Source organism: Doryrhamphus excisus, linkage group LG21 (assembly GCF_037039965.1).
Source record: "Doryrhamphus excisus strain RoL-2023G ecotype Guam linkage group LG21, RoL_Dexc_Guam_v1.1, whole genome shotgun sequence".
Classification (NCBI taxonomy): domain Eukaryota; kingdom Metazoa; phylum Chordata; class Actinopteri; order Syngnathiformes; family Syngnathidae; genus Doryrhamphus; species Doryrhamphus excisus.
This window is the reverse complement of record NC_136377.1, coordinates 155,589-168,673: the sequence shown is the minus strand read 5'-3', so window position 1 is coordinate 168,673 and position 13,085 is coordinate 155,589. Positions and strand designations below refer to the sequence as shown.

The window sequence follows — 13,085 nt, the reverse complement described above, 5'->3', positions numbered from 1 at the left end:
CGCGTGTGTGCACGACAAACCTCTTTATTTTGGAAAATGTCCTTTGAGTGTCTGACAACTGAACAATCCACACAAAAGCAGACTTGGACTTCCTGCCGCCGTGGTAACCGACATCTTTTCAAACTGGCCAAGAATGCCACATCAGCACCGAAGCAAAGCATCATTCCGCATCCAGAGGCAAAGAGTCCTGCACCGCTTCATCAGAGTTCTTAAAACAGTCTAAGAGTTCTGGACTAAGTTTTCTGGTCTCAGCAATGAGGCGTTTCACACCGACCATCCACTGGCTGACCTCCGCCACGTGATCCACCATCAGAGAGCGATGGATCTCATCGGCCTGGTCCCACCTCCCGGCCTGCAGCTCTGGACACACCACAAGACAACGCCAGACAGAGCATCAGACAGACAAGACGGACAGGAGAGACACGGAATATGACGGACAGGAGAGACATGCGACAAAGCGGACAAGAGAGACACGGAATAAGACAGTAAAGACAGGAAGAAGAAGAGGAAGAGGAAGAGACAGAGAGGTCACCTTGAGACAAGGTCCTCATGCGTCTCCTCACAGCGGGACTCAGTGGATGGGACGTCCAACTGTGCTGAAAGAGGCGGAGTCTCTTTCCCATGTCACTGCACACCTGAGGCTGCCAAGGTATTGAATGTTGTTGAATGCTTCCTGATTGATCCACACCGTACTGATCTGAAGTATTGATCTGAACTCACTGGGACTTCACGTCTGCATGCGGCCAGCGCTTTCTCCAGAACCTCCACCACGCCCTCCAGGTCAGGCTCACCCTCTGATTGGCCGCCGTCGTGGTTCCCCTGGACGCTCACTGGCCCTGGAGCAGCAAGAGGCGTGGCCTTCCAGCCTGTGAGGCGGGCTGCAGGTGACATGGGGTCATGAGCAAAATGGCCTGACGTAACGTAGTACACGTAGTACACGTAGTACACGTAGTGCACGTAGTGCACGTAGTGCACGTAGTGCACGTAGTGCACGTAGTGCACGCAGTACACGCAGTACACGCAGTACACGCAGTACACGTTAGACAACGCATCACAGCATGAACACCATTCTATTCTTTCTAGCTCTGCATTGGCCGCCGACGTTGATCACCTTACCTGCAGGAGGAGGCGGGGCTGCGCCACAAGGGGGTGCACCTGGAGGGCTGGACTGAGATGTCCTGGGTGGGGCTGCCACATCTGTGAACCAATCAGGTGAAAGACAACATGCTGACAAAAGTGGACCCACAAGAATGTTTTGACCTCTCTCACATCCAGTGACGCCATGTCCATCTTCTAACGGGAGGGGCTCAGCGGGTGTCTGGTGCACATGCTGAAGTAGTGTGTGACTGTCAAGCATGGAGACAATGGCATTGAGAAGATACGGCCAGTGGATAGTGGGAGTTGGTTAGGTGCTGTCATCGGATAGAGCCAGGGATTAGAGGAAAATGGCCATCCGTGGTGCCGTGCTGATCCTGATCCTGATCCTGATCCTGTTTCCATACACATCTCAGACGGGGCGTGTCAACAATACACCAAGAAGATGAAGGCGGTCTTACAGAGAGACAGAAGACCAGGGTGGGGCAGAAGCTCTGTACACTTCTGAGGTGACCTAGGGCGACCTCTCGCCCTTGTGGCACAGCCCAGCCATCTGAGGGATCCAGGGATTATGTATGGCGCCAATCTGACCAGACTGGCGCTTGATCAGGGTTAGGAGAGCAATCAGAAGATCATTTTGTACACCGTGGCACCGATCCGGGATGTTGTCACGTTACACAAGGCCTGGTCTTGGGTTTGGATGCTAAACTAGCATGCTAGCAGGCAAATGCAAGCCAAGGCAACATTTTAGTCAAAATATGGGGATGGTAACTGAAAAACACGCAAACCGAGGCGGACGTTAACCAAGGTACCACTGTATTCTGTGGGCCTTCAAAAGTCAGGCAAAATGGTGGACAACGCCGGCATTGAGAGTTCAAATGAAAGCGCACACGTCACGTCCCACAGGGGATGAAATACATTCCAAGTGGGTTGGCGTTCTCACCAGGCAGCGCAGGCCTCTTGTTCACAAGGTTCCTCAGTGGTCCACCAGCCTTCTGGAAGCCATAGGAGAACTGAGGAGGATCATTCCACCCTCGCTCCTGGTTACCTAGACCACACGTTGACAATTGATTACAGACGAGCATAAAATAGTTATCAAGTTAACTTGTCGTCTCCGAAAAGTCCCATCTAAAGCAGACAAGATAAATATAGTTTCAGCAACAGTTAGCTGACACACTTGGAGTACAATAAACTTTACTCATCAGTTGCCATACTTCGTAAGTATATTCCATGTGACTCAAGTAACTCCACTTCAAAGGTGCCACAGTTCAACAATACTGATGTCGAAAACGTCTTTTCCAATAATCCCAAGTGTTGGAAATAGAACTGTTTATGCGGTGATAAGGTTTTCCAGATGAATGCTAGTAGCGTCTCCGGTTTACGATCGGCAGTGACGTCACTCTAGCAAGCAGAAAATGCTAATAACTTCACATTCAACACAATAAATGTTTTCTTCGCCTACCGGGTTTGACGTACATATCCTCCATGTGTGACCAGCGACACCAAAAGCACTTTTATTAGCTGCTAAACCGGTAAACAAGCTAATGTAAGGGTTTCTTCCTCTGTTTCTTCTTCTTCTTCTTCTTCTTCTTCTCGGCTGTAATGGCGGGTTGCAACCAGGACTTTAAAAAGGGTGCATACCGCCACCTACTGTACCAGAGTATGTATCGATAGGCGATTAACTTATTTTATATTCAGATGAGTAGGAGAGAAATCAAATAAAAGTACTACTATTAATAGCGGTAATAAATATTGTAATATTTTATATGATGATAATGGTACAATGATAATAATAATAATCACTCCCTCTGTACTTTTCCATGCTCCACTCCTTTCCTCTTTTAGTCACCCTTTCCCTTCGCTTCATACGCTGCTCCCTATATTTCTACAACGTAACAATAGATGTTCCATATTCTATATAGCCTTACATTGTAATAATATATGTTCCATATTCTCTATAGCCTTACATTGTAACGATAGATGTTCCATATTCTATATAGCCTTACATTGTAACAATATATGTTCCATATTTTCTATAGCCTTACATTCTATACATATTTCACATGTGCTTTTACCGACTAAAAACAATACTTTATTTAACCCAGTATGATCGAATCGGTAAAATAGTTTCCTCTTTTCTGTTTTTTATCTTCACCCCTTGTGCTTTAACATATTTTTAGACTTTGTAATATTGTCTTCCCCTTTTATCCATATCCCATCTGCTTTGCCATTTTTTTCCATGATTTGTTTTTTGATAACTGCGACAGGCACCCAGCACAGTCTTATTTCTATTTTTAACATTCTTAATTGAAAAAGGCTTTGGTGTATTTCCAATAAAAAATCCTCTCTGCTTGATTTCATACTTTTACTACTCCATACATAACACTACATACTAATATACTAAATACTACAAGGCTGACAGATTCATTGCAATCCGATAATCATCATCATCATCATTTCTGCGGTTTTAACTGAGAGCTGGTCTGGTATTCTTTTTCCAATCTAAAGGCTACAAAACAACGAGCTTTCATTTCCGGGGTCAGGAGCTCAGTGCTGGTGACGTCACCGCTAGCAACCGATTTTATTCTTCTCAGCTTGTGCAGTTTCTTTTTGTCGTACATGAGAGTACAAGTTACTTATTCATTGTCAATACTTGAGTTTTTGAACGCAATACTTGATCAAGTGGAAGACAGCAGTTGTAGTTACTGCCGGAAAGTCTCCGATCTGTCGTAACATCACGTCAATCCAATTTTCATGTAGAAAATGTCACCTCGGCTGAGAAGTGCACGGACTTAACCACCTTCAGCTTTTAATCAAATACTTCCATCTTAGGATTTTCCAAAATGAACCCGAGTGGAGTTCATCCAAGAGCTTTAACGCGATGACGTCATCAGGAGGCGTCACCATCAGCGGCAGGAGGAGAGAGGGAGCGAGAGGAGGGAGTGGTTGTGTCTCCATCAGTGAGGAACAATCGCAGGAGACGTCACACAGAAGAAAGAGAAGTAGCGACGAGGTACAGGAAGCTTGAAGGACTTTCTTCAGGGCCTATGAGTGTGCGTGTGTGCGTGTGTGCGTGTGTGCGTGTGTGCGTGTGTGCGTGTGTGTCCTGGAGGGAAGCTGATTGGAACCCAAGGAGGGCGGAGCCATGATGGGCAAGGACTACACGCTGGCCATCATCATCGTCAACTGTGACGGTAAGACGCATGCGTGTGCATATGTCGTCATGATGTTGTCTGCAGCATGAGCGACCACCAAATGAAACACAAAGGAAAAGTTAGCAAGAAGACGTGAAGACGATGCATGCATCATACTTCATTAATAATTCAGGCCCTTCCTCTTTGCTGACTTCCTGTTCAGCAGTGTGAGTGACGGTGTGATCATGTGACACGAGCAAAGCTCTTATCAAGTTCTAACATGCTGGTGGACTCTCAGACAACATCTGGACCGACCAGAACCTGCTGCTGGACCAGGACCTCCCCTCTGGCTGGAGAACCATCAAAGATTCCACAGGAATGTACTACTGGCACGTTCCCACCGGCGCCACACAGTGGCAGCACCCCCGACTCAATGGGACGCCGCCCCAGCGGCCCCAGCAGCCCCAGCGGCCCCAGCAGCCCCAGCAGCCCCAGCCACTGGTAGAACCCGCAGAACCTTTCCATGCAGCACCACTGTCTTCTTCTCTTTCTTCTCCGGTCTTTGCTCTTAGAAAGACCACAGTGGACCACCCAACGTCAGCACAGATGCTTACAGAGCACCTGGCACGCACAGGTAACACACACAGGTCACACACATGAAAGACACACAGGTAACACACATAGGTAACACACACAGGTAACATATACAGGTAACACACATGTAACACACAGGTAATACACACAGGTAACACACACAGGTAACACGTACAGGTAACACACACAGGTAATATGCACATGTAACATATACAGGTAACACACATGTAATAATACACACATGTAACACACACAGGTAACATATACAGGTAACACACATGTAATAATACACACATGTAACACACAGGTAACATATACAGGTAACACACATGTAACAATACACACATGTAACACACAGGTAACATATACAGGTAACACACATGTAACAATACACACATGTAACACACAGGTAACATATACAGGTAACACACATGTAACAATACACACATGTAACACACAGGTAACATATACAGGTAACACACATGTAACAATACACACATGTAACACACAGGTAACATATACAGGTAACACACATGTAACAATACACACATGTAACACACAGGTAACATATACAGGTAACACACATGTAACAATACACACATGTAACACACAGGTAACATATACAGGTAACACACATGTAACAATACACACATGTAACACACAGGTAACATATACAGGTAACACACATGTAACAATACACACATGTAACACACAGGTAACATATACAGGTAACACACATGTAACAATACACACATGTAACACACAGGTAACATATACAGGTAACACACATGTAACAATACACACATGTAACACACAGGTAACATATACAGGTAACACACATGTAACAATACACACATGTAACACACAGGTAACATATACAGGTAACACACATGTAACAATACACACATGTAACACACAGGTAACATATACAGGTAACACACATGTAACAATACACACATGTAACACACAGGTAACATATACAGGTAACACACATGTAACAATACACACATGTACAGACGTGTCAGCTATGTTTGCTGTGACTTGCAGGTCTTGGTGGTCAGATGATTCCTGTAGCCATGACCACAACTCACAGGTATAACACACACACACACACACACACACGCACACACACACACGCACACGCACACACACACACGGCTGTAATCCCATTCATCTGATGCCCGTGTCCTCCTCCCGTCCCTCAGTGTTTTTGTGTGCGCTCTCTGGGCTGGCTCCAGGTGGAGGAGGACGACTTGTCCCCGGGTCGCAGCAGCCTGGCGGTCAGTAACGTCATCCAGCAGTTGTCTCACTGCGGCGGCCGGGAGCAGCACGGCAGGCGGGGGGGCGGGGGGGAGGTGAGACGAGGTGTGTGTGTGTCCCGCGGTGGTCCGTCTCACCAGGAGGACGTCCGTGTGCTTTAGGGTGGAGACATGATGCTGGTTCTGAAGAGAGACACGCTGACCCTTCTGGATGCTGTAGACCGCACCCCCCTGTACTGTCAGCCCATCGGCAACATTCGCGTCTGGGGGGTGGGCAGTAACAACGGCAGGTGAGCCAATCAGAAGCAGCCGTCACCGTCTCGGCCGCGGTCTTTGTCACCCACAAGCTAGAGCACCTGCTTCAGTCACTAATCACGTGTGTCTCTTTAAACGCCACCACGCCTCCACCTGGCAGGGACAGGTAACTCGTGCACCACTCTGCATGCAGGTGGCATGTGTCGATCACATGATGTAAACAAGATGGCCGCCGCACGCGTGTGCTTTCACTCAGAGACTTTGCCTTTGTTGCGGGGGACAAGGACAGCTGTGTGCTCAAATGTCACGTTTTCCACTGCGATGCCCCCGCCAAGGCCATCGCCATGGCACTGCAACGCATGTGCTCCAAGGTGAGTTGCAGCCTTAGGCCACGCCTCCTCCACGCCAACACGCCCGCCGATGTTTGTGTCCTCAGGCGATGTCGGACAAGATGGCCACCAGGTCGCTCACCATGGACAGCATCTCGCCCGAGGACCTGCCGGCTCAAGGTGACCACACCTGCCTGACCACGTCACACTGCTCTGATTGGCCACTCACTGACCCCGCCTCCTCGCTTCTCTCTTCCAGTGGACTTTGTGGAGGCGGTGCGGCAGCAGGTGCAGAAGTTTGAAGTGCGATACGTGGGGAACCTGCCCGTGTCTCGTGCCATGGGTACGCCTCAAGGCACAAGAACTTGCGCTGACCTTAGAACTTGCTGTGAAGGATTTGTGTGTGTGTGTGCGCACGCTGCAGGCATGGAGGTGCTCAACAGCGCCATCGAGAGCATCCTGAACTCCACTGACCGCGAGCAGTGGGAGTCCACCGTCATCCACGTGACCGACAACTTCCTGTCTGTCTTCAAGGTAGCTGTCTTTTATTTTCTCACAACCTCCAGTCTGTGTCCAGGGTGCTTTTATTTTGTTGGCTGTACACTTGTGACAGGAAGGGGAGGAGCCAGTCTGGGAGTGTCAGGTGCGCTTCCTCAGCTTCCTGGGCGTGGGCCACGACAGTCACACCTTCGCCGTGATCGTGGACGGCGGCACTCAGCGTTTTGAGTGTCACGTGTTCTGGTGCGAGCCGGACGCGGGTCTCCTGTCGGAGGCGGTCCAGGCGGCGTGCATGGTGACTGCTAGCTTAGATGATCTTCATTCGCGTGGCCGTAGCTTCCAGGTCCAACTCAACTGTCCTCCGCTGCAGGTTCAGTATCACAAGTGTTTGGTGGCACAGACTCCGCCCCCCAGGACCAGAATGTGGCACGCAAGCCCGTCCAAGGTCAAACGGGCCAACTCGGTGGACAGCACCCCCTTCCCGCCCCTTGCGGCACGTCTCCACAACAAGGGCAGCGGTGGCGGCGGCGGCATGAGGAGGAGCATGATGGCCTTTTTGGACTCCTTGCGTAACAAACAAGCCGCTGCATCCTAATGACGGGCTGGGGTGGGGGGGGTGAGGGGGGGGGTCATCGGAGATGACCGCCACCCGAGGCTCCTCCGGTCTACTTCCATCCCTTCAGAACCAGCCGGCGCTGCACGAGCTTGTGACCTCTGCACGTCACACGGTCACGTGATCCATTTCTGCTGCACGTCATGGATGGACATCTACCATCAATAAATGATTACTTTTATCCTCACAAGATGCAATGGTGTACCACTACTCTACATAGACCTATAAACAGTACAGTACATGGAGAGATACTACACGCCGAGATGCATAGATACAGGAATATAGACAGTACATGTATAGATACTACACGCAGAGATGCATAGATACAGGAATATAGACAGTACATGTATAGATACTACACGCCGAGATGCATAGATACAGGAATATAGATAGTACATGGAGAGATACTACACGGCGAGATGCATAGATACAGGAATATAGACAGTACATGTATAGATACTACACGCTGAGATGCATAGATACAGGAATATAGACAATACATGTATAGATACTACACGCTGAGATGCATAGATACAGGAATATAGACAGTACATGTATAGATACTACATGCCGAGATGCATAGATACAGGAATATAGATAGTACATGGAGAGATACTACACGCTGAGATGCATAGATACAGGAATATAGACAGTACATGTATAGATACTACACGGCGAGATGCATAGATACAGGAATATAGACAGTACATGGAGAGATACTACACGGCGAGATGCATAGATACAGGAATATAGACAGTACATGTATAGATACTACATGCCGAGATGCATAGATACAGGAATATAGACAGTACATGTATAGATACTACACGCTGAGATGCATAGATACAGGAATATAGACAGTACATGTATAGATACTACACGGCGAGATGCATAGATACAGGAATATAGACAGTACATGGAGAGATACTACACGGCGAGATGCATAGATACAGGAATATAGACAGTACATGTATAGATACTACATGCCGAGATGCATAGATACAGGAATATAGACAGTACATGTATAGATACTACACGCCAAGATGCATAGATACAGGAATATAGATAGTACATGTATAGATACTACATGCCGAGATGCATAGATACAGGAATATAGATAGTACATGTATAGATACTACATGCCGAGATGCATAGATACAGGAATATAGATAGTACATGTATAGATACTACATGCCGAGATGCATAGATACAGGAATATAGATAGTACATGTATAGATACTACATGCCGAGATGCATAGATACAGGAATATAGATAGTACATGTATAGATACTACATGCCGAGATGCATAGATACATACAGCGCTGAGAAAAGGTGTTGGCCCTTCCTGATGTCTTCTTCTTCTGCATGTTTGTCCCACTTCAATGTTTGAGATGATGAGAGAAATGTCAATATTAGTCCATGACAACTCAAGTCAACACTTGATGAAACAATCCAAAGCTCCATGGCCCTGTGGGAAAACGTCATTGGCCTGAAGCTAAGAAGGGCTTGGGCCACCCTTAGCAGCAACACGTGCAATCCAGCCACAATTCATGCTTCCATTGATCACAGCAGACCATCACACTACCACCACCGTCTTTGAGTCTTCTTTTCCTCAAATGGGACACACACCTTCCAAAAAGTTCCACCAGAGTATTTTCCCAAAGGTGTTGGGGATCATCAAGATGTTCTACCAGCCTTAATCTTCTTTTTCTTCACCAGTGCTTTTGGTCTAGGAACTGCTTTTGGCTTACGGTGGAGAAGGAGGGAGGGAAGGAGGGAAGGATGACTGGGAGAAGGAGGGAGGGAAGGATGACTGGGAGAAGGAGGGAGGAAAGGAGGGAAGGATGACTGGGAGAAGGAGGGAGGGAAGGAGGGAAGGATGACTGGGAGAAGGAGGGAGGGAAGGAGGGAAGGATGACTGGGAGAAGGAGGGAGGGAAGGAGGGAAGGATGACTGGGAGAAGGAGGGAGGGAAGAAGCATATGAGCATCAAGAGAAGCTTGAGGTTAGACGTGTCTCTTGGCAGAAGGTAAGACAAAGTTCTTGTACAGAAGGGTTAGGGTTAGGATTAGGATTAGGGTTAGGGTTAGGATTAGGGTTAGGGTTAGGGTTAGGGTTAGGGCTAGGGCTAGGGTTAGGGTTAGGGTTAGGATTAGGATTAGGGTTAAGGTTAGAACTAGCTGAATGAATAGGTAGGGTTTGCTGACATGTAGAAGGTCAGGAGGCTGGCGGATACGTGATGATCCCACATGATGGATGCTAAATTGGAGTCATAATGAAGACTTGCTTGTGCCGGGAAGGAAAGTAGCGTTCCACACCAAGAGCTGGGACATGCTTTCCTTCCCCAAACCCCAGGGAAGAGTTGCGGCTTGGGAAAGAAGGGATTTGTTTGACAATCTTGAAGATTTGAGTTGGCGTTGTCCGGCTGGGAAGCCAAAAGATTCCACAGGACGGGCCGTTGCCGTGGAAACGCTATATTGCATTAGCGCTGGTATGAGGACAGCCCAGGGACAGGAGAGCATTGTTCTCCCGCTGCCATCCCATAAGACGACACACAGCATTGTTAGCCTCCATCCCAGCTGGAGCCCACCCCAGCTGGGGTAAACCTACACAAATGAATACAAACGATTTTGTCCTTCCAGATGAGTGCCGACCACCCTCCTCCGTATGCTCCGCCTCCCCAGGCCGCAGGTGGGTGCTGATTGGTTGTCACGACAATGAATTGGAGACGTGATGCTCACGGATGCTTTGTTTACAGCCTTCGGCCCCCCCCCGGGAATCTTCCCCGGCCCGGCCTTCCAGGTAGCCATCATCACTGCAGCAAGTCAACCGTCATGGCGGCGCCTGTGGTCACTTCCGGTACTGCAACGGTCCTAATGACGTCACTGCCACTGTCTTTGCAGACGGCAGACTCCTCCTACTATCCCTACGTGACCCCGCCTCCTGGCTACCAGACCACCTATTATGGCGTCCCCCCTAGCCCCTACGGGGGCCCCCCGAAGCCCACAGGTATGTCCCCAGCCGTCCAGAAACAAAGCAGCAGAGGATGATGGGTAATGGAATCTTCCAGTGTACGTGGTGGAAGAGAACCAGGCGGCCGGCCGTGGCGGCGGCAGGGGCGGAGCTTTGAAGTCGTGCCTGTCGGCGTGCTCCACTCTGCTGTGTTGTTGTTGTCTCTGGGACCTGCTGACCCGGAACATCTGCTGACCTCTGACCTCTCACCGCAGTAAAGCCCAAAAGTCAAAAACTTCTCTGTTCGTTGTTTTGTTGACTTTCCCGTGATGACGCACATCAGGAATTATGACATGAACGCATTATTGCTGATTTATGATCATTAGCTTTGGATCCCAAACACACTTGCAGGAAGATGTCCACTTCCACGCTGCATGCATACTGCATTTAGGAACGTTTTAGGAACGTTTTAGGAACGTTTTAGGAACGTTTTAGGAACATTTTAGGAAGGTGGTGATTTAGTATGTCAGGATGGGGTGTGTTCAGGGACATGGGCTTTTAAGGCTTGGGAGTATTTATTCCAGGAATGGGGCGTGATTAAAGATGGGAAGCATTTAGGGACGTGGAGTGTTTCAAGATGGAAAGTATTTGGAGACTGGGAGCATTTCTAGTTTGTGACCCCTGAAGGAGCAGGCTTGGCTGAGCGCCTGCGGAGGTGTTCTGTCTTTGACCAGAAGAGGGAGACATTGTCCTGACGTCTCGGCTAGACTGGAAAGGAGCTGCCATTTGATTGGACCATGGTACAACTGACAATGGAATACTCACATCATGTATTCCGTTCCATGACATGAACATGTGGTCTTACAAGACTAAAATAATAAATAACTATAAATAATAAATAATCTATATTTACAACTATATATATACAACAAAGTGGGACAAAACTCAGCTGGCTTTAAACATGCAAAACTGGGAGAGATTTCTAAATGTATATTTTTTCTTCCTAAAATAATGGCCCATATTTCCAAAATGTATCAACTTTTACCTCAAATTCGATGTAGTTATTGCAGTTGTCTATCAAATAAAAGATTTTACCTCCCTACTTATTATACTGTAGATAGCAACTTATTTCTTTCTGCAATTAAGTGTGATTAATTCTGAGCTAAATATAAATAGAACAAAGAAAGATTTAATTGCGACTAATGGCATTTTGCTCCTATCTCTACAAAGTAGACTCTTGGATGTGGGAGTAGGAAGTCATGGATGCGGGATGATTGGAGTGGGATGTGGGATGCGGGATGTGGGATGATGGGAGTAGGAAGTCGTGGATGTGGGATGATGGGTGTGTCCTGTCTCACGATGTATTCAATCAATAAATAGCACTGAATATCAGAGGTCACGTTCAGGTTGGCTAGGATGGATTTTCCTTGGTCGACTGTATTTAGAGGTGAAAGCAACATGAAAACCAGAGAGCGGTCTATGGGTGAAAACCAAGCAACTGAATATGGAAGATGGAAAATGAAGAGACATTGAAGAGACAAACCTTGCTCATAGGCACTACAAGGCTTTGGAATTTCCTGCCCGGGTGAACTAAGTGACAGGAGTGGGACTGATAGAGGGCAGGTACTTGTGAGAGCAGTAAAGATAAGAGCCTACAAGAAGTTTAGCAACACCCTGCAGAGGGCAGGAGTGAAGGTACCCCTATCTAATCTTCTTAGAAAACATCAACAACAGCAGAACATCTCCACCAGAGGATACTAAGCCAGAAGAACAGGAAGGCCAGGTTGGGATTTACCAAAAATTATGGAGGTGGGAGGTCAGGACTGTCCAGGGGTTGAGCCATGCTGGGAGAAGATCAGAAGAAGGTCTCTGGTCCTCCACTTGCCTGGAGGAAGTTTGGCGTATGGTGGTGATCCATACGTTCATGATTTTCATTTGCATTCATCCTATTAGATCTTATGAATATGGAATCTATCTCTCATCCAAATGTTGGACAGGCGACAGGGCGCACATTTCAAAAACGATAAAGAGTAACAATGTTATAAGAATGTTACAAATAACAATAAAGAATATTGACATATTTGAACAGCTGGTGTTGCTCCTGTCAGCCAATGAGAGTTGATGTTGCTATATTTAACTTTGCATCAATAATTGATGGAAGATGGAAGATTAGCACAGTTAGCGGGCTTAGCAAGATTAGCGTGGTTAAACGGAATGGCGATGACTGAACATGGAAGTATGATTTGGGACTCATGACACCAGGGAGATGAAGGAGAGTCAGATGGGGGTCAGTTTCCCAGCCATCAAGGGGGGCCAGCACATGAGACCTCTTCTGAGGGGCGCCCATCTGAGGCCT

At 47.6% G+C, this 13,085-nt stretch overlaps 3 protein-coding genes across 6 annotated transcripts; 2 read left to right on the top strand and 1 right to left on the bottom strand.

Annotated features, from left to right (window-relative positions):
- Positions 1-8: 8 nt before the first annotated feature.
- sra1 (steroid receptor RNA activator 1) lies at positions 9-2,724 on the bottom strand. Of its 2 annotated transcripts, XM_078787918.1 has the most exons (6): positions 2,558-2,724; positions 2,039-2,143; positions 1,123-1,197; positions 721-884; positions 533-641; positions 9-360 (listed from the first exon to the last, which is right to left on the bottom strand). In XM_078787918.1, exons 1-6 carry the CDS (start codon positions 2,580-2,582, stop codon positions 161-163), a joined length of 678 nt encoding a protein of 225 aa, XP_078644044.1. In that variant the 5' UTR covers positions 2,583-2,724; the 3' UTR covers positions 9-160. The 2 variants fall into 2 exon arrangements, with proteins under 2 accessions (XP_078644044.1, XP_078644045.1); XM_078787919.1 differs by lacking the exon at positions 1,123-1,197 and having other exon boundaries at positions 721-878.
- Positions 2,725-3,642: 918 nt separating this feature from the next.
- apbb3 (amyloid beta (A4) precursor protein-binding, family B, member 3) lies at positions 3,643-7,967 on the top strand. 3 transcript variants are annotated; one of them, XM_078787801.1, is made up of 13 exons: positions 3,643-4,159; positions 4,200-4,289; positions 4,528-4,730; positions 4,802-4,863; positions 5,871-5,916; positions 6,029-6,178; positions 6,245-6,372; positions 6,498-6,503; positions 6,594-6,708; positions 6,774-6,846; positions 6,926-7,200; positions 7,280-7,459; positions 7,535-7,967. In XM_078787801.1, the coding sequence occupies exons 2-13, from the start codon at positions 4,241-4,243 to the stop codon at positions 7,757-7,759; spliced, it is 1,512 nt and encodes a 503-aa protein (XP_078643927.1). In that variant the 5' UTR covers positions 3,643-4,159; positions 4,200-4,240; the 3' UTR covers positions 7,760-7,967. The 3 variants fall into 3 exon arrangements, with proteins under 3 accessions (XP_078643927.1, XP_078643926.1, XP_078643928.1); XM_078787802.1 differs by having other exon boundaries at positions 3,647-4,289; positions 6,926-7,009; positions 7,091-7,200; XM_078787800.1 differs by having other exon boundaries at positions 3,643-4,289.
- Positions 7,968-10,364: 2,397 nt separating this feature from the next.
- LOC131137925 (uncharacterized) lies at positions 10,365-11,405 on the top strand. Its single transcript, XM_078787849.1, has 3 exons — positions 10,365-10,579; positions 10,681-10,786; positions 10,848-11,405. Exons 1-3 carry the CDS (start codon positions 10,511-10,513, stop codon positions 10,982-10,984), a joined length of 312 nt encoding a protein of 103 aa, XP_078643975.1. The 5' UTR covers positions 10,365-10,510; the 3' UTR covers positions 10,985-11,405.
- The last annotated feature ends 1,680 nt before the right edge of the window (positions 11,406-13,085 follow it).